General features: G+C 38.5%; 2 protein-coding genes across 12 annotated transcripts in view; one reads left to right on the top strand and one right to left on the bottom strand.

Annotated features, from left to right (window-relative positions):
• The window catches only part of FBXO8 (F-box protein 8), a 39445-nt gene extending 28110 nt beyond the window's left edge, over positions 1–11335 (bottom strand). The window contains exon 1 of the mRNA XM_060155811.1: positions 11062–11335. The gene's annotated coding sequence lies outside the window, so the exon portion shown is untranslated. The remainder of the gene's footprint in view (positions 1–11061) is intronic.
• Positions 11309–21421, top strand: part of CEP44 (centrosomal protein 44) — a 130733-nt gene continuing 120620 nt past the window's right edge. For 3 of the 11 annotated variants that reach the window (XM_060155807.1, XM_060155808.1, XM_060155805.1), the window contains exons 1-4: positions 11318–11804; positions 13433–13541; positions 14434–14481; positions 18840–18978. In XM_060155807.1, coding sequence (XP_060011790.1) covers positions 18890–18978 — 89 coding nt within the window. In that variant the 5' untranslated portion in view covers positions 11318–11804; positions 13433–13541; positions 14434–14481; positions 18840–18889. Of the gene's footprint in view, positions 11805–13432; positions 13542–14433; positions 14482–18839; positions 18979–21421 lie in introns of all 11 variants that reach the window. The other 8 variants (XM_060155806.1, XM_060155810.1, XM_060155799.1 and 5 more) reach the window with 7 other exon arrangements.

Genomic DNA, 21421 nt, shown 5'->3' with positions numbered 1-21421 from the left:
CTGGCCAAAAATATATAACCTTTATCTAATCATGAGGAATATCAGAGAAACCCAAGAGTCTATAAATAATCTTTTTTTCCTTCAAAATTGCCAGTGCTGTGAAAATAAAGAAAGGAATCATCCCAGATTAAAGGACACTGAAAAACATGACATCTAAATGCAGTGTGTGGACTGGATCTTAGCATGAAAAAAAAGTGCTAGAAAGGACATTATTGGGATAACTGAAAAACTAGACATACGGGCTGTAGACTGGATAAAAATACTTATATGAATGTCAACTTTTCTGAATTTGATAACTGTACAGCGGTTTTGTCAGAGTATATTCTTGTTCTTTAAGAAAAAAACTGAATTATTGAGGCATAATGTATAAGACAGTCTCAAATGGTTCAGAAAAACAGAAACATCTGTCTCTATACAGAGAGAATGTTAACACAATGTTGCAAAATGTTTAAAATTGGTGAATCTGGGTAAAAGGTACACACCAGTTATTTTTATTAATCGTACAACCTTTCTGTAAACAGAAATCTCCTGATTGAGGAATCCAAGCATGTGAAACTTGAAAATAACTGAGTTTGATGTGCACTAAGTATAAGAATTACTGCCCTAAGAGCTTAGCATCATACAGACTGAAAACCATCACGGAGATAAATGCTCAGCATCACAGTTTAAGAGTAGTAGGAGACCCCTGTCAAGGCAAACATCAAAATAGTAAGAATTATTCTTGTCAGTTGTGATAGAAAATTTTCGTTTAAAGGCTGAAGAAGTATTTTTAAAGAAAGTAGGGGAAAAAAATACCCCTTTAACTTTGCATGTGCAGATTTAAGGCTTGGAATTCCTGGCTGTGTTCCCTCCTTCCATACATAATATTATGTGCACAATATTTTTAACATAATATTTAATAATATAAATATTAAACCATAATATTGTTTTTGTACTATAAACCACAATTTATTTAGTACTTACTCTATGCCAAGCATTGTGGAAGTTTTAATACATTATCTCATTTTTGTCCTCAAAACAACCTTCATAGGTAGATATTATTCTAATTTTATAGCTGAAGAAATAGTGACTCAGAGAGGTTAAGCAACTTTGCCCAAGATCTCAGAGCTGGCAAATGGAAAACTTAGGATTCCATCTCAGGTCTATCTGAGTCCAAAGGTTAGTCTTAACCACCAAACCTTATGCCCAGAACTGGCAAAGACGATCCACCATCTGCTTCTTCATCACCAGCTCTCATCTCTTCTCCCTCTGTCATTGCTTATTACCTCCATGCTGCTCCCAGCTGCAGCCTCTCTTTAGGCTACTGTTCTTGTGGAAAGCACATACACTTTGACGTGAAAAAAGATCTGGTTCAGACTCCCACACAGAATCTGTTTAGCTTATAGTCTGTGGTACTCATTTTCCTCACCAGATAAACAGTGAATAAGTCTTATTCCATGGAACTTATAGGGGTTAAGAGAACCTAAGCCACAGGGAATTTATCATAACAGGTAGTTTTGTAGTCACCACTCAGTCCGCTTTAAATGATAACTCTTATTTATTTTGGTTCTCCCATTTCAGAGTACACCTGGTTATTCTGGACCTAATGATCTGAGTAGTTATAATCCTGGTTCCAAATTCCATTAATTGAGGATCTGTGAATTCGGAGATGCCATTTACCTTCGCTAGGAGAAAAAAATAACAACTAGTAAATATATAAAGTTAGAAGAAACTAACTTTGCTTAGGCTGACACTCTTAGCTTGGCAAATAAGGTCAAGTATTTAGTTATCAGTCAGTGATAACAGAGATACCTTTTGGCAGTTAAGTACTACCATCATCTTTAATCACTATAGACATGTTTCTAGAAATGAAAACTTTAAGACTTCATGGGACGATTCAACATATCAAGAGTCCTTATGGCGGTATCACAAAATAAATCGATTAATAAGAAAGTTCTACTCTAGATCTTTATGACATCTTCACATCCCAGGAACTTGAATTATAAAGAGCTTTATGGATAGAGTGTCAATTTCTTGGATCTTTGAAATCAATGTTACAACTGTTGAGATCTATATTTTTAAAGCATATTTCTTGATTATAAAATACGAATTAGGGTCTTCCCTGGTGGCGCAGTGGTTAAGAATCTGCCTGCCAATGCAGGGGAGAGGGGTTCGAGCCCTGGTCCGGGAAGATCCCACATGCTGCGAAGCAACGAAGCCTGTGCCCCACAACTACTGAGACTGCGCTCTAGAGCCCGTGAGCCACAAGTACTGAGCCTGCGTGCCACAACTACTGAAGCCCACACGCCTAGAGCCCATGCTCCACAACAAGAGAAGCCACCACAACGAGAAGCCCGTGCACCACAACGAAGAGTAGCCCCCGCTGGCCGCAACTAGAGAAAGCCCACGCACAGCAACAAAGACCCAATGCAGCCAAAGATAAATAATAAATTAATTAATTAATTTAAAGAAATAAATAAAATAAAATATGAATTACTCAAACATATGTTCCTTAAGATGACAATAATTTTGGAACTTACCTATCATACTGTGCTTTATTATTGTTTATTAAAAGAAATAAAAATTTAAAAATATATACAGGTAGTCCTTGCCTTGTACAGTACCAAGCTAACTACTGGCTGACAGTTCCATGGGACTGTGCACAGCAAGGCCACAGTTCTAACACTCATGCATTTCAGTTTACATGGTACTGTGCAGAGTAAGAACTGCCTGTAAGTACTAAGATGGGGGACTAATTCAACACAATAGGCTACATGGAAAAATCCAATACCAAACACAGTGCCTTAGACCTACAAAGCACTCAGTAAATATTTGTTGACTGCAAGAATGGATGAATGGTAAACAATAAGAAAAACTGAATTAGATGAACCTCGACCTAAATATCACATCTTTCAAAAACTCATCAGAATGGATCATAGACTTAAATGTAAAGCATAAAAGAATAAAACTTTTAGAAAAATACAGAGAAGGAAATCTTAGGGATCTATGTCTAGGCAAAGAGAGTTCATCAAAAGTATGATCCATAAAAGTAAAAGTTGATAAAGTCGACCTCATCAATATTAAAACTTTTGCTCTTTGATAGCCCATGTGAAGACAAAAACACAAGCTACAGACTGAGAGAAAATATTTCCAAACCACATATCTGACAAAGGACTAGTATCGAGAATACATAAACAATTTTCAAACTCAAAAGCAAAAAATTAAACAATTAAAAATGAACATAATATTTACAATAGCCAGGACATGGAAGCAAACTAAGTGTCCATCGACAGATGAATGGATAAAGATGTGGCACATATATACAATGAAATATTACTCAGCCATAAAAAGAAACGAAATTGAGTTATTTGTAGTGAGGTGGATGAACCTAGAGTCTGTCATACAGAGTAAAGTAAGTCAGAAAGAGAAAAACAAATACCCTATGCTAACACAAAATATATGGAATCTAAAAAAAAACCTAGGGGCAGGGCAGGAATAAAGATGCAGACATAGAGAATGGACTTGAGGACACGGGGAAGGGTAAGGGTAAGCTGGGACGAAGTGAGACAGTAGCATTGACATATATACACTACCAAACGTAAGGTAGATAGCTAGTGGGAAGCACCTGCATAGCACAGGGAGATCAGCTCTGTGCTTTTTGTCCACCTAGAGGGGTGGGATAGGGAGGGAGGGAGGGAGACGCAAGAGGGAAGAGATATGCGGATATATGTATATGTATAGTTGATTCACTTTGTTATACAGCAGAAACTAACATACCATTGTAAAGCAATTATACTCCAATAAAGATGTTAAAAAAGAAAAATTGAACATAAGACATGAACAGATATTTCGCCAAAGAGGACATACAAATGGTACACAATCACATGATAGACGTTCAGCATCATTACCCAGGAGGGAGGTGGGTGTAGTTATAAAAGGGCAGCACCAGGGATCCCGGTGGTGTTTGAACAGTTCAGTGTCTTTTTTTTTTTTTTTTTTTTTTTTTTTTTTGCGGTACACGGGCCTCTCACTGTTGTGGCCTCTCCCATTGCGGAGCACAGGCTCCGGACGCTCAGGCTCAGCGGCCATGGCTCACGGGCGCAGCCGCTCCGCGGCACGTGGGATCCTTCCGGACCGGGGCACGAACCCGTGTCCCCTGCATTGGCAGGCGGACTCTCAACCACTGCGCCACCAGGGAAGCCCAGTTCAGTGTCTTGACTGTGGTGCTGGATATGTGAATCTGCACAGAATCTCGTACACACAGATACACATTTGAGCAAAAATAAACTGGGGAATTCTGAATAAGATAGGCGCAATGTATTAATGTCAATATCCTGGTTGTGATAGTATATAATAGTTATGCAATATGTCACTGCCTAGGGAAACTAGGCAAAGTGTACAAGAGATCTCTTGGTATATTTCTTGCAACTGCATGTGTATCTACAATTAACTGGAAAAAAAAAAGGACAGGGCTTCCCTGGTGGCGCAGTGGTTGGGAGTCCGCCTGCCGATGCAGGGGATACGGGTTCGTGCCCCGGTCCGGGGGGATCCCACGTGCCGCGGAGTGGCTGGGCCCGTGAGCCATGGCCGCTGGGCCTGCGCGTCCGGAGCCTGTGCTCCGCAATGGGAGGGGCCACAGCGGTGAGAGGCCCGCGTATCGCAAAAAAAAAAAAAAAGACAGAGTATTGTACACTTAAAATGGGTGAATTTTACGGTATGTAAATGATACCACAATATGGTTTTTCAAAGAACTAGAGACTCTAATAAACACTCTAAAGAAGGTGACCAAGGACACAGCAAGTCTAGTGTCTATGACAAATAGTAACTATTTTAGATTTAAGGATACCCAACTAATTATTAAAAATCTATGACCTATGAATCACCTCTGACTTCGTGGAATGTACTGTATAGATTAAAAGAAGACAGAATCAAGGAATACGAATACTTAAGGATACAGATCTATAATAATGTTTTGACTATTTACCTAGGAAGTATCAATAACTGAGTAACGGTATAAATGCAAAAGGATTGATGTGTGCCTGTTACTTGGTCTAATAAAAAAACCCCAGCATAAATGCAAAATACATTAAAGAAAATTGGTTTAACTACTCATTAAAAATCAAAGTACATAAACTAATGTGATTTAATTTGGATTGCTTCAATTCCAATTTTATAATATTTCTGATTTGTGGGAATAATGAGCCAATTTGGTAAAAATATTTTAAAAATCAATAAGTTGTTTAATCTCCTTACTACTTAGATATCCTTGTTTCTATGAAAATAACAGCGACAATAATAATAGTACTTTTTTTACACATTGACTGGATAATTTAGAAGTCTGTATTTTTTAATCTAAGTATTTAGGCCTTTTGGTTTTTAAAATTAATATCTAACTTTATTATGCTGAGACTAGAGAATGTGGGCTCTATGATGTGTGCTTGAGAGAAATGTGTAGGTTTTCTTGACACTGCTACTTTGGAGAGTGAATTTAAAGTTGGAGTTCCAGTTATGCCATACACTGTATGACCTTAGATATTTCAAACGAGGTTTCTGATCTTCGGTTACCTACAAAACAGGGGAAATCACTCCTATCTATTTTACAGGATTGCTATACGCCTTAACTGAGATAACATATATAAAAGCATCTTTTAATTGGCAAAGCAGTATGTACGCCCTGACTCACTTCCTTTTTTCTAATGCGAAAATCTGAGAAACAGCTATATTTTTCTGACATATTTTGGATGTACTTTTCTCATTTTTTAAAAAAGAAATACAGTGGTAGTCTAAACAAATCTGTTGTAACATAGCACAAAGGCACTTCCACTTAGGACGCAGCATAGATTAGATTAATTACCAAGAACTCTATCAAGTTAATTATTAACGTTTATGAGAACAATACTTTTCTGTTATTGTAATGTCTTGTTCTCTTTTCAAAAGAGTAGAGTATTTCCACAAAAGAATAATAGATTACTTTATTAATACCTGTTGGTATATCTAATATAAAATTATCTTTAAAATATATTAAGCAGCTTTAATCAAAACATCCCTATGTAACAAGTTAAACATCAAATAAAGTACTATTCTAAAAGAACACACTGTACCACTGCTTTTAGCAATTTTATGGCACTAAGCATTCAAATAGCACATGCTGTGGAAACAAATATATGTAATAAAGAATGGATTATGCACCATTTAGATGGATGGATGACATGCAGTGGAAGATGGGAAGAGCACAAAGCAGCCTGGAGGTCTCAGGAAAGCATTCTGCTTTAAACACTTTTGTCTGAAGCAAACGAGATTTCATAAAGTCTCTTCCTGAGCAAGCAGTGTTAAATCACGGGTTTAACATGAATGGCTACTTTATGAGTGACATGAATGAGCTACTTTAAACACTCATTATAAATGGTTAGTTTTTTTCAATATTTCTTAAGTGTCTAAATAGTGGGGTTTACAAATAAGAAATTTCCTATCTCAGATAAAGATCTAAAATGTGTACCAAAAGAATTATCTCTAACATGCAAATTCTATTGCCTTAAAGATGAGGAAATTCACTCATTTATATCTTCTTAGAGATTTTCAATTTTTTTCCAATGAGAAAGTAACAACTAGATTTTTGGTTACTTTAGGTTTTAAAAACCTTTTTAAGTGTTATCATGTGATATTACTCAAAGGCATAAGAACATGGGAGATTCTATGATAAAATATTTTATACATATATAACCAAATTGGCAGCCCAACATGTACTTCTCTACTTCCAAAAGAGCAGACCACCAAAGTAGTTTAGAACAGACTGAGTAGAGGGGAAAAAAAGAAAAGAAAAAAACCTGATAACCAATCACACTTCTAACATTGAAAGGCAACTGTAGAGAAATGAAGGAAGGGTAAGTCCACAAGGAGGCCTTTTTCAGGAGGGAAATAGCTAAGTACTAAGAGGTCACAGGGTACATTAAAAACATAAAAAAACAAAACAAACAAAAAAACTCAGTCATTAAATTTAAAGATCTGGTCCTGCAAGAGCAGTTTTTGCTACTAAAAAGCATACCATTGTAGGTTTTTTTTTTAATTCGAAAAAGATTTACAATATTACTTTGTTTTCTGAAGGTTTTTTCCTGTTCTTTGATTCTGTAATGAGTGTTACCAAATGGCATCTAAACAAATGTAAACATTAAGATATCATTTAAAATGTAACCAAAAAGCAGAGAATTGGGGGCTTATTTAATTTCACTTATTTCTTCAGCTTCTTTTGCAAGAGATGTTCCACTGTCTGTTTTAACTTTCAAATAAAATAAATTTATTAAATTTCTCACTGGCATTATTTTTAATTACACTGATTCTTTAACTGCACTCTTTACTCAACCCAACTGCAATCAGCAGTGGTCATGGCAGCACATCACAACCTACCTCCTCATGGCACACCACACTCCATGCCCACTGACTGCAAAGCCATTCCTATGAGAGTTGTAGAATTAAAAAACAAAACGATGTGTTTATTAATGCCACTGAACTGTACACTTAAAAATGGCTAAGATGGGGCTTCCCTGGTGGCTCAGTGGTTGAGAGTCCGCCTGACGATGCAGGGGACACGGGTTCGTGCCCCAGTCCGGGAAGATCCCACATGCCGAGGAGCGGTTGGGCCCCTCCGCAACGGGAGAGGCCACAACAGTGAGAGGCCCACGTACCGCAAAAAAAAAAAAGCTAAGATGGTAAATTTTATGTTATGTATATTTCACCATAATAAAAAAAAATGGGAAAACAAAACAAAAACTGTAATTCTCACTGAATTGCTTTTACACAAATAAGACAAGGTATTAACATAAAATAAATATTGACAGGAGCCAACAGGAAAGTCAGAAGTGAGATGAGAAAACATCTAACAATGAAAACAGACTGACACAAAGCATGAGCTTGATTCAGGCTCCTTCAACTAGTTGTGAGTAGAGGGCACAATACTCAAAGCCTCACTTTCCTCACCGGTAAAAAGCGGGTTTTGAACTTGATGATCCCTAAGTTCTCTTTTTGCTATAAAATTCTATGATCCTATAAAAATGAGAAAATCCTAAAAAATTAAAATAAAAGGAAGAGGTGACGGAGATGGACGTATGTGTGCCTGTGTATGTGTATTTAGCATCTGTCCTTTCCATCTGTTTCCCCCCATGTCCATGACTTCTACAAATCACTGCTCAGGATGAGCAGATAGGGGCTCTCCAAGCATGGCTCACTTGCTAAAATCTTGTTCCTTCTTTCAAATAGCTTATGAAATCCCCTGCAATCTGCTCTTGCAGAATACATACAAACTGCTGATCACAGAGCTAAATTCCCAAACAGCCTAAACTTGAAAGCAAATATCTTTTCTCATCTCTATCTACATCACAAAAGCACTTGCCCTAAATAGAATATAAACTCATTCAAGTTTCACTGGATAATCTATGTCAATAAATGTCAGTAAAACAAAACCACGAGAAAAAAATAAAGAAATGGAGAACATAAATTTCTAGAAGTGGATGTATTTCATTAAAGTTGTTTTAAAATAGTAAGTAAAATAATTCAATGGAAATGCAACGTGAGTTGATGTATAATTCATAGACTTTATGTTAATGATTTTGACACATTATCATAGGTCAGCCAATGGATTAGCCTCAGTTTCCAAATCTGAATCAAAATGTCGGAAAAAAAGAGAGTTGTATCAATACATAGCAGTTGGTTAAGTAATGAACGATAAAATCATAAATTTGAATGACTAATTTCAATGCTTTGTGATCAAAGAAAAGGTAATTTCTTGGTAATTCATGTTTTTGTATCGTGAAATAAGGAAAATAACTATCTTTTAATTTATGCAATTCTAAGCACAATAAACACACAAAACATTCCCTATTAAACTGATAATAAGTGTAATAAATTACAAGGCATGGTTTAGCTTATCTAGTTATTACCATAAGATATTTTGTGAATGAAGTATTTCAACTGTGTTATTTTAGCAAGCACCTGTTTAAAATCTGGCAGACATCTAAGGGGCCAAAACTAAATTTAGCAGACATCTAAGGGCCCAAAACTGCACTAGTTAATTGGTTGTAACCTACTATAAATGAACTATGTTAACCTGATAGGGAGTACCTATTTAAAAGCCAAATCTACAATTTGAGGATTGACACAGTCGGGCTGGCGTTAAGCACCTGAGGTATAAAAGATGACAACATCTTTCAAACCTGGAAGAAGCATAGGCAATTTTACAGTGGGTCAAGGCCAAAACAGTGTCACAATAAACCCGGAAGCCCGTACCTTTCATTTCCAATAAGCTCATTTGGTTCACTGACAAAAGCTGTGCTGGTGATGTGCGGCCAGGTAATGCTGAAAGAAGGTGGTACCTGACATCTAATAATGCTTAAAAACAAACACACAAACACATTTCTGTTCTCAGACAGACCTCTCCCACCCCTATTTGCTCTCATACCAACATAGAGACTGCCACATTCTTTCTACACTAGAAAGGCTTACCTCTAGCCTTTCCTAACTTCTTTCCACCTTTAAAGCTATCTTTGCTCATGTTTATTTTGAAACCATTTCAACCATATAAAATGGCAATGGGTAAGGAATACACAGTCTCCAGTTGTGATATGCTCTGTTCACGTACACCTTAAAAACACAAACCTTCCTCTCACACATGTCATTCCTCAAGCAAAGCTTTCCAAGAAAAATAATAAGCCTCTCTTCAGGCATTTAGTAGAAAAAAAAAGACCCGCCCCAGGAAAAAAAAAAAAAACAACTTTCCAAGAAATAAAATCCATGTATAAGTTTGTCTATTTCATTACAATCAGGCATATTTTTGCTCAGTTATTTCTATCTATTAACTCCTAAAAGTTATTAGCCAGGGTGTCTGTGTTAGGCCGCCTCTAAGATGGCTCCCATAGACCCTTGCGTCTTGGGACTCACGCCCTTGTGTAATCCTCTCCACAGTGACTGAGTTGGATTTATTGACTCCTATCAACAGAATATGGCAGTAGTGATGGAATGCCCCTTCTGAGATTAGCTTATAGAAGACTAGAGAGAGTCTTGGGTGCTCTCTCTTGGATTGCTCACTTGAGCGAAAGTCAGCTGCCATACTGTATACAGTATCTCAGACAAACTGTCAAGTTAACTGGATAAAAATGGCGAGTTTCCTACTCAACCCGAAAAGAGAATAAAATTTATTCTTAATTCTGATATCTGCTCAAGTTTGTGAACCATTTTCTTAGGGGGTAAAAATTCTCCCTATCCCAGAAATATGGTCACCAGCTGCAACATTAAAAAAATATATGGAAAGCTGAAATGGAAAACATAAATTAGCTTCACTTTGCAGTAATAAAGGTCATAATCTATTGATATGGAAATACCTGGGATCCTTGAAAATAAAGACTCCACTTGTTAAAAGAAGTAGATTCAATTATTAAATTACTAAATACATACAGAACCTAAAAACAAAACAAAACCCTTAAACGACTGAGGATTGGGATCCATTTGTGATTTCACCCAATTTTAATAATAATTAAGTGAGCACCCACCATATAAGAAACTAGAGCCTAGTCACAGAGAAACAAGCAAGAGACAAGTTAAGAGTCTGCCGAGTTTATAACCAAAGTTTAACAGCTGAAGCAACTGGCAATCCATCGTGACCTTAACTGGATGTGTTTGCATTCACGTTACTGTAAAAAGTATGTTAAGAGCCAAAAACTCTGCCTATGCACCAAAAACACATTCTACTTGGAAAGCAACACCTGGGCTTAGAAGAGCGTAACCTCTGCTGTTTCCCGGCTTTATTTCAGAGTGAAGCCGGGTCCTACCTGGGGTCCCAAGCTGACCTAGGGGTCCCCAGTGACCCAGGAACACAAGGAGCACACCTACTCCCGCCTCCTGACACGGATTCCTCATTTTAATTAGCCAACACCGCTGTCACTCAAGGTGCTTCGCACAGCCATTGGCCCCAAAGTCTCGCTGGTTGGCAAGTTTCTGCCAACTGGAGCACTGGTGGTCATCATTTCCGAGAAGAAAAGTAGGGGTGTACAGGGAAGAGAGGCAAGAACTCTGAAATATCTAGGGTGACACCCTTACCTGAGCGACCTGCGATTCCCCACCGCCGCCGCGACGAATCGGCCTCTGGGCGGGGGCTTTCAGCCAAAAAGAAAATGGCTCAGCCGGGAAGGGGTGCCCAGGCCATGGAGAAGCCGGTTCAAACTTTATTTGTTCACGCTGGTGGAGGTGAGGTCGGGGAGAATTCCAGAAACAGCACCTGATCCCTCCGAATTCAGCGTGCCCCAGGCTGCAGCAGCCTAAGCGGCCGACTCTCCGAGTTTTGACGTTTCCTATTGTTGCCGGAAGTGACGTCCGTATTCGGGGGCGCTTCAAGAAGAAGTATTTTTATCCCCTCGATCTACGATTCGCCAGAGAGTCCCGGTCTCTCACTTCGCAGTCCGAGCCCCTCTGAGCCTCAGAACCAGGCAGACTTCGAATCTGCACCTTGGGATCGGACTGGACGTAGAAAAGACTCTCGGCAGGGTCAGTCTTCCCAGGCCTCTGTACGAACGTGCTGTGGAATCTGCAGCGGGGAATCCAGGAGCGCAGGGGAGCCGGCAGCTTGGAAGGTCCTGCCGCGGTGCGTGGCGGGCTTCCACCCGCTGCTCAGAATACAAACGGTCGGCGGGAGAAGCGCGTCTCGGCGTCGGCGTCGGGCCACGGGGAGTCGTTGCTGGAGGCTGGGCTCCCGGGGCTCTGGGATTGCACATGCTACCACCTCCTCTGCCCGTTGTGCGGGGCCGGAGGCCTTTGGAGCCCGTTCTTTGCTCGGCCGCTGCTGGGTGAGCGCGGGGGTGCAGGCGGGGCTGCGCCCCGGGATGGGCCGGGGTCGCCTCTCTCCGCTGCCCTAACCGAGGCCCCGGCTGGGGCGAGTGACCAGGGCTGCTTTTTCATCCTTTTAAATCAAGTGCAGGGGAGGAGAGCGCTAGACGTACCTTGCCCATGAACCCGACTGGGATATCCTTTTGATAACGAAGAAATGGGAAGAGCTCATCTTCTCAGATCAGGTTGTAACTTAGGGTGGGAAGTCCTAGACGGACCGATTCCTGCTGTTGGAGCCTCTGAGCTGAGGGGCAGTCCGGCTCCTCGGAAATACTGATGAGAAGGAAGAGCTGAGAATAGTTGATGTTTTCCTTGCTTTACATTTCCCTAGTGTTTCAGTGTTTCTCCACTTTCCTACAGGACTGTAGCTTTTTCTCTTACTGTAAAAAACAAAATCAATCTTGAAATTTGGATTCCGGAATTAGGGCTGTAGTAGACTGTTTTTCTGAAAGTATCCACAAACCTTTTAACGGTTTTATATATGAACACAGCAATCCTACAGAGTTATATACTTGACCCTTACTCCCCGTTTTCCCCAATTTTTTCCCTTTTTTTTTTTTTTTTTTGCGGTACGCGGGCCTCTCACTGTTGTGGCCTCTCCCGTTGCGGAGCACAGGCTCCGGACGCGCAGGCTCAGCGGCCATGGCTCACGGGCCCAGCCTCTCCGCGGCATGTGGGATCCTCCCGGACCGGGGCACGAACCCGCGTCCCCTGCATCGGCAGACGGACTCTCAACCACTGCGCCACCAGGGAAGCCCTCCCCTCAATTTTTTTTTTTTTTTTTTTTTTGCAGTACGCGGGCCTCTCACTGTTGGTGGCCTCTCCCGTTGCGGAGCACAGGCTCTGCAGCCTCCACGGCATGTGGGATCCTCCCGGACCAGGGCACGAACCCATGTCCCCTGCATCAGCAGGCAGACTCTCAACCACTGCGCCACCAGAGAAGCCCTCTCCTCTATTTTTGATAGATAATATTTAGCGTTATGAGCTGTCACAAACTCTTAGCCATCGACCGTCATCTTTACACCAGTCGGTGTAGTTGCTTCATTCTGAACAAAAATCACTGAATTCAGTGGCATTCCATTGGGAGGCATCATTTAATGACCTCTAACAACAGTGAGATTCACCTAGATTAAAAATCTTAAAAATGCTATTTTATACCATTTCCACGATGTCTCCTGTAATAAATTCAGTGGGGCAGACCTAACTAGTAGCAGAGAACTCTCTGGAGGAAGCTAGGAAGCAATATTGAGACCATCTTAATGGTTGAATCTGTGCTACAAGCTGAGTGATATATGCTTTTGTCTTTTAATTTATTTTTATAAGGGTTATAAAGCGAAAATGTTAAGCGATTTCTTAAAAAGTTACTTCTCATGTCTGAAACTACTATGTTAAAATGTGCACAAGTCCTAAATTAGCTTTTTTTTTAATGTCTTAATTTCTAGGGTTTTTTTCAGTTTTGTAATAGAAAAGTAAAGCCTTTCGTGAAAGTGTAGAGCAGTAGCTGTAATTTTTTTCTATAATACTCAGAAATGTTTTAACCCCTTTGTTTTTTTCTATCCTGTTTATCACTTATCTCCTTCACCTACAGATCCCAGCTGTACCTGTATCTTACTCTTCTTCAAAATATTTATTCTGCTGGTACTGAAGAGGATGTGTTCCAGGGACATACTTTGTTGACAGAAATTCCATTACCAAAGGTAGAAATAATGAGATACTGGTATATGTTACAGGACTTCAGAGAAAGGAAGGACGGAAAGATACCATAAAGTGTTAAATGAAACAAAAATTCCATGTACCGCAAAGATGGAACATACATCTGAAAGGATTAAAGGAAGTCTGTGGGAAGAGATAAAAGTTATAGAATGTCTTAGGAGAAAAGGTCCCCCTAGAAGAATTGTGTTACAATACGTGGGTCTGGAACTTAAAACGAGCTAACACCTACTATATTGGCCAGGGGCAACACCCAAGAATATATATCTTTTTGCATTCAGCAACCGGATTAGTTCCCACTTTGTCTTTCCCAGGAAAATAAAGGCTGGGAAGTCATCTTCAACCGCTTCCATATGCACATAAATCCCCCAGTTATCCTAAAAGATGTTAAAGAAGGTTTACCCTTCTTGGCCAGTATATTGTAGAATGTAATTTTTAGGATCACTTCCTCTTTTCTCTAGTTCCCTCCCATTTGACACTACTTGAAATTCCCTCTGCCTAAAAATGTGTTTAGTTGAAGTAATTGGTTGGCTGAAAAATATTGACTAAAACCCACACGTGAGCATTTAAAAGTATATTCAATAACGTGTTCTTTACCGTGTTGATAAAGGAGAGGAAGCTTGGAACAGGAAGATTCTATGTTCTTTAAGAGGAGGAAAGGGTACAGAGCTGGGTGGCCAGTGGCTTAAAATAGAAAGCTTACTAAATTTAGGATTTTGCAAATTGCTAGCCCACCTCTGGTTATGTGTAGATATAGGGAAGATGTGCAAGAAGGTGATTTGTATCCTAGGCAGCTGCTGGGATGTTGACTGGGGGAAATGACCATACTAACTCTACTCACCTGATTTATGTGTTGTTCTGTTTTGTTTTTAATGTCAGTGAACTCATTTTAGAGGAGCTTCATTCCCAGAGAATTCAATACTCAAGGTATTGTTATATATTATTCTCCTTCTATGAAGTGTCCATGGACAGTTACAAATATTAGCTATTTTTAAGTGCGTTATTGAGCTTTGCCTCACTGGCTGATTGACTTACAGTTTAGAAGCCCTTTGTCTCTTTCTAGCAAAAGTCCTTAACCATTTATTTACCTGTTTAGTTTAGGAAGCTCCCTTGGGAATAACCTCCTTTGAGAATCTAGTGAAAGCCCTACACCATGCAATAAAATGAGTCATTTAAAAATATAATTCCATGGTATCATTTTCTTTGAGATTTAAAAAAATGAACCATTTAATTTAAAATCCCAAATATTGTTCATGTCTTTTGGTGCACATAAATGTACACACGTATTCTGTTATTTGTATTCATTGGCATCATATTCCTGTTTCATGGGCCCTGAGTATGTTAGTAGGTATCACTAATAAGTTTTCCAAAGTAATTGTACTAATTTACCCTTTCACACCATTGTAGTTTGTTTCAAATGCTCTGCAACCTCACATTTTGGATTTACTTTGTGATTTCCTAATGATTAATGAGGTTGCTTATCTTTTCACATTTACTCTTTTGTAAAGTTCCTGTTCAGATCTCTTTATCATTTTTCTATTGAGTTGTCTTTCTTTTTCTTATTACTTTGTAGGATTTTCTTTTAGCTATGAATCTTTTTGTTGGTTGTATATATTGACAGTATCAACTTCCACTCAGTGGCTTTTCTTTCCACTCTCTTAAGGGTGTCTTTTGATGAACAGAAGTTAGTAAGTTTAATGTGGTTCATTTTATCAGTTATAAGACAAGAAATCTTTTTCTGCCTGAAGATCATAAAGATATTCTACTCTGTGATCTCCAGAAAGCCTATTTGTCTTACATTTTACATGTAGATCTTCAACAACAAACCTGGAATTAATTATGAAGGATGTGAGGTACCCTTTACATCAGGGGGTCAGGATTTATTTATCCCATTTGGATATTCAGTTGACACAGTACCATTTCTTGAAAAAGAGCATCCATTTTCCAGGGTTACTCTGCATCAACTTTGTCATAAGTCTAGTGTCATTGTATGCATGGTCTATTTCTGTACGTTATTCCATTCCATTGTTCTGTTTGTAGATATTTTCAATAATTCTAAATTTAACTTTATAAAGAGTCTCATTATCCAGTGGTTGAATTTTCCAATTTTGATCTTCTTCAGCATTGTGTTATTTATTGTTTATCTTTTGCATATCTATGCAAATTTTGGAATCAGCTTGTCAATTTCCACCTTTAAAAAACTGCAGGGAGTTTTGGGGAGGGATGGCATGGAGGGAATACATTGAATTATGGATCGACTTACTGAGTCTTTAAATCCTTGCCCAAGATGTAGACCTCTTATTTAGGGCTTCTTTAATTTATCTCAATGAAGTTTTCTGGTTTTTTTGTTTTGAGGTCTTACAGATCCGTTTTAGACTTATTCACATGTTTATGATATTGGAGGCTAGTGAATTATTTACACATATTTTTTAACATATTTAAACATAATTTAGAAATTATTTGGGTAGTACAGAGAAATACAATTGATACTTGTATATTGGCCTGCTATCCAGCAGCCGTGCTAAATCCATTTGATTTCTTTTGGATTTTTTCAAATATAATTATGTTGTCTGTGACTAGTGACATTTTTATTTCTTCCTTTTTAGTCTTTATTCCTTTTATTTCTTTTTCTTGTATTTTTGTACTAAGACCTCTAGTAGTACAGTATTGAAAAGAAATGGTGAGAGTGGATAAGCTTGCCTTTTCCCAGTCTCAGGAAGAAAGCTTTCAATATTTCACCTTTACATATGATGTTTGCAGTAAATTTTTTGTAGATATCCTGCAGATAACTGCAGGCAGTTCCCTTCTATTCCTAACATACTAAGAATTATATCCTAAATGTTGAATTTTATCAAATGCCTGATTTTGTTGTTTTTGCTGTTCAAATTGTTTCAGCTTTGACCACTGGAAGCTGCTTCATTTGGTTCCTGTGTCCCTATGACATACGTGTGGGATTGGTTTGTTTGTTTTGTGTGTAATTTCTTTCTAGAATTATATAATGCCTCAGGCTCATCTCATATTTCCTGACCCAGTCCTAGAATTGGCCATTTCTCCAGGAATCCAGCATTATACATATTCTGCATCTATATTAAGCTAAACATGAGTTCATACTTGCATGTCTAACTAAACCATGAGGCGTGGCTCATTCCAGTCCCCTCCCCTTGCTTATCTGTAAATTCTCACTCCAGCAGTGCGAATCCTGGCTTCTACTAGTTAGCCATCCATTTGCTTAATTGTTTAATTCCAGCATATATGTGGAATTAACTCATATGTACATGGGAAACAACTTTATACACTGGAGTACAGTGTTTCTGTGCAGCTCATTTTGCCTTTAGTCTCACAGGCTCCACTCATTCCCAAAGTTACTTAGCAGCTTTTCCATCCACCCGCTCTGTGAGGTAGCTTTGCACATTACCTGTATGTGACCCTCCCTCTTACCTCTGAATCCTTGCAGCCGTGATCTCTGTAGTTTTTATTGTCTCTACAGTTTTGCCTTTTCCAGAATATCATAAAATGGAAACCAAACAATATGTACCCTTTTCAGACTGGTTCCTTTTACTTAGCAATATGCATTAAGGTTCATTCATGTCTTTTTGTGGCTTCATAGCTCTTTCTTTATTGCTGAATAATGTCCTGTTGTATGGATGTGTTAATTTTTTAAACTCATTTGGCTATTGAAGGACATCCTGACTGCTTACAGTTTTGGGTGATTAGGAGCAGAGCTGCTGTAAACATTTGCGTGCAGGATCTTGTATGTGCATTAAATTTTCAAGTCACTTGGGTAAATAACTCTAAGCGCGATTGCTGATTGTATGGTGTTTAGCCTTGTAAGAGTCTGCCAAACTGTCTTCCAAAATGGCTGTGTGATGCGCGTTCCCACCCACCAAAAATGAGAGCTCCTGTTGCTGCGTATGCTCATTAGCATTTGGTACTGTCAGTTTTTTGGATTCTAACCATTGTGATAGATATGCAGTGGTATCATTTTTTAAATTTGTAATTACTTAAAGACATTTGATGTTGAGCATCTTATATGCTTATTTGCCATCTGTGTATCTTCTTTAATGAGATTTTCAGATATTGCCCATTTTTAAATTGGGTTGTTTGTTTTCTTACTCTTACATTTAAGAGTTCTTTGTATACTTTGGAAACAAGTCTTTTACCCAGTACGTGTTTTATAAATATTCTGTCTGCAGCCTGTCTTTTCATTTTCTTAACAGTGTATTTTGTAGAACAGAAGTTTAATCTTAATGAATTCCAAGTCAATTTTTTTATGGGTTGTGCTGATATTTTCTAAAAACTCATTGCTAAACCTGGGGAATCAGAGGTAGTTGCCTATAGCTGAGCAAGTTATATGTGCCTGGGGGTGGGGGGTGGGAGGGGAAGCAGAGGGAAAGTAAAAATCTAGGGTTTAGCACCTTCTTATACGGACTTTCAAATAATCGTTCTTATTTCAAGGCCATGGCCTTACCCTTCAGCCTTTCAGAAGTATCAGGTCCCCTCATTTCTGAACCTGTTGCTGTTGTTGGCTTCCTTCTAAACAGGAGGATGGGATTGACCTACCTTTGCTCTGCTAGGTTGGTTATCACCCATCCATCCGTTTTCCATCTTCCAGAATTTTGTTGACACATCCTTTGTCATGTGGAATCCCCTCTAGTTTTCTTTACCCTGATGAATATATATGGTTTCTAATCATTTACTTTCATTTTAGTGGTGTTTAGAAAAGAGAATGAAGGTAACATGCATTTAACCAGCTTCCATATTTAACCAGCTGAATTCTGAATTTGTTTTAACTTATCTATTTTTATTTTTTAAGCAAACGATCTGATTTACAACTATGTAAGTTCAGAACCCTGGGAATACTGACCAAATCTGTGCTAAATTTCTTTGTCTCCATTTCTTACTGATTTTTATTATGTACCCTTTATAAGCATCCACAATACTCATTGGTGGAGATTATTTTAGGGTGATATGTCTTCCCAAATTGTACTTTGTTGTACCATTAAGTATTTGGGAGAGTGTCATATAATATCAGACACACTGTTAGAAGATGAACATAAGGCAAACTTATTTTTTTAGTGAAAAAATATTGAGGGGGAAAAGTGCACCTGACATTCAGGAATATATGGAAGATACAAGACAGTACTACACCGGTAGGGAAGATGAATTAGGGGAGAAATAGCTAAGATAAATATGGTAAGTGTGTATGAGATTGAACAAAAGATATTAGAGAAGCTTCAAAGATACAAAGAGTTGAGCAGTGTTTCATGGATTTCTTTTTTTTTTAGGTGAAAAATTAGATAATTTCCAAAGCTGGAGCTGAATCAAATGTTAAATAATGGCAACAGGTGACTTAAAAAGAAGCTTACGGAACCTAGAACAAGTGCTTCGCTCGCTAAATTATCCTAGAGAGGTGGATTGTGTAGGGTGAGCTACAATATCAAACTTCTTTGTATTATTTTCAGTAATGATGTGAGGTAATGCTTGACATGAGGGGAGTATCTAAATAAAAATCTAGATTTTATCTGGGTCCTTTAAATTTTTTCCTTGAAATGACTAAGAGATTTTTAGAAAGCAGTTAGGAGTTTGTTTCTAAGTAGGAATTAATGAAAAATTCCAACTCAGGAGATTTAAAACAACTTTTAGAAGTAGAAGCACAATATTGTTAGAATCAGGTGTGGTCTCTGTACAACGTTTAATCTCACGGAAGTGTAATGGATTTCATTAGTTCTGTAATTTACCACCCTCGCTCACTTAATTGGGTGGTATTCCTTTTTGATTTGGGAGATTCTAGTTAATAGATTTCTTATGACAATTTATACCATGCTTGAAGATTGTTATTAAGCTATCTCACTTAAACCTTTTGCTTTAGTTTCCACTTTCCAAATGTGACTTACTCGCCTTTGTAGAATGTCACAAGGTACATTTCTTCTCTAATTCTGCCAACCTAATACAGTACTCCCATCATCCTCTTATCGTTTAATACCTCTTTTTCTTCCTCCCTGGGATGGCTGACTGGCTAAATGTTTCCCCCCACTAGAATGCAGCCTGACATCTGGGGCGTTTTGTTTAGTTCACTGCAGCCCCCCACATCTAGAACTGCCTGGCACATCTTAGAAGCTAATTAGACATTTATTCAATGACCGTGTCGAGGGACAAGTCCAGATTAGGCATATGTTCAAGAAGTGAGGGAAACTGGGTTGGTTTAACGCAGTAGAATCCTAGATAGTCTTGTAAACTAGGGAAAGCTAACCAAGAGAAGGTTGCGAGTGAACAGATGCTGAGGAGACTAGGGAAGGTGTAGCTCTGATGACTGTTATTACGAGCATCATATGTGAGAAGCAGAAGGCATTCCCTAGTCTGCTCCCACAGTGTGTACCAGTCATATACTGGTTCCTCAAAACAGGGAAATCTCTACTATCCAGACTGGCAGGGGCTCAGTCAGTTTGAGTAGCCAAGTTTTCTTCCCACTTTAAGTATTAACATTTTAACAGACATTTTGGATAGGAATAATTCTAAAATATACTGATGATTCTCCTGTCTTCTGAATACAGCTTTCAAACATTTGATTTTCTTATTGACCCAAGAGTATCATTAAGAACAAGTTTAGATTATCTTATAAGACAGTAATGTCTGCAGGGTTTATTGAGACGGGTAGTGCTACTTGCTGCTGCTCCAGGTTGCGCTCCCCGATCCGACATGCACACATACACGTACAGATACACACTCCGCGTATTTTGATTCTGTATACTTTTTGCCATTTTAAAATTTTTTCCTGACATCTGCTGTTTTTCGTGTTGGCCTGTCAATTTATAATGTCTGTTTCTCTTACTGTTTCTAGTCTAAGTCCTTAGAAACTAGGTAACCAAGATTTTTGAGATTGTTTAATTTAAGAGGTATTAAATGCAGACCTGACTGTTTTCTATTCATAATGTGGATAAAATGGACACATTTTGCTCTAAAAAAGTACTTTTTCAGTTCCTGTTTTGAACTGTCTTACAGAGAGACAAGGTTGCTAGAGCAGTTTTCTCATTGGGTAAATTATAATTTTACCCACGAACATAAAAGAGAAACAATTTATGTTTGTCCTGCAAAAAACAAAATATAATCTTATCATATTTGTTCTCTGCCTTATTGAAAAAAATTGGGCAGGGATGGGGAGATTTATGTATGTGTTTGAATTTTGTGGAAAACAAATGTTCTAAGTAAGTACATTATCGCATCAGTTGAACAAATACTTTCTGTGCCTTGTTGTGAGAGAATCAGTGAAGGCACTTCTTGAGAAACAAGATCTGTGTGTGGAGACAGTTAGACAACAGTACAAGGCAGAGCATCAGGTGTCAGATCCTGAACACCTGGGGAGTCGTGCTGAGAGAGATCCTTGTGGATCAGAAAGATGGCTTCATGGGAGGCTTGAGATTTGACTGATGATGCACAAAGAATGAATGACAGATAACAGAAGAGTAGGATACCTTTCTGGGCTGGAGGAATTAGCGTAAGCTAATAAGGTAGATTCCAAAGGGGCCTGATGTCAGGGGAAGATAGTAAACTGGTCAGCCTGGTCACAGTTGATAGCTTTTCCAGCCCTGTTTTCCTCATCTGTAACTTAGAATTCCTAATATTTTCCCTTTGCAGCTTTGTGATAAAGAGCAAGTGAGGTAATGTGAGAAGTGTTTGCAAAACCGTAAAGCCTACTTGTGTACTGTAAGACCGTACATTTGCTTTATTAGTAGGAGAAAATGGACTAGATCGAGTAAGGCTAAGCTTTGGAAAATCAATAAATACTGTGGTAAATAGACTGTTGGTACTAAAGAGTTTTTGTTTCATAGTTAATTTGCCTACACTGGTTTAGAGTAGGGGATGGAATCTA

The sequence above is a fragment of the Lagenorhynchus albirostris genome, chromosome 7 (genome assembly GCF_949774975.1).
Source record: "Lagenorhynchus albirostris chromosome 7, mLagAlb1.1, whole genome shotgun sequence".
Lineage (NCBI taxonomy): Eukaryota > Metazoa > Chordata > Mammalia > Artiodactyla > Delphinidae > Lagenorhynchus > Lagenorhynchus albirostris.
The sequence above is the reverse complement of the archived record's forward strand: the minus strand, read 5'-3'. Positions and strand labels throughout refer to the sequence as shown.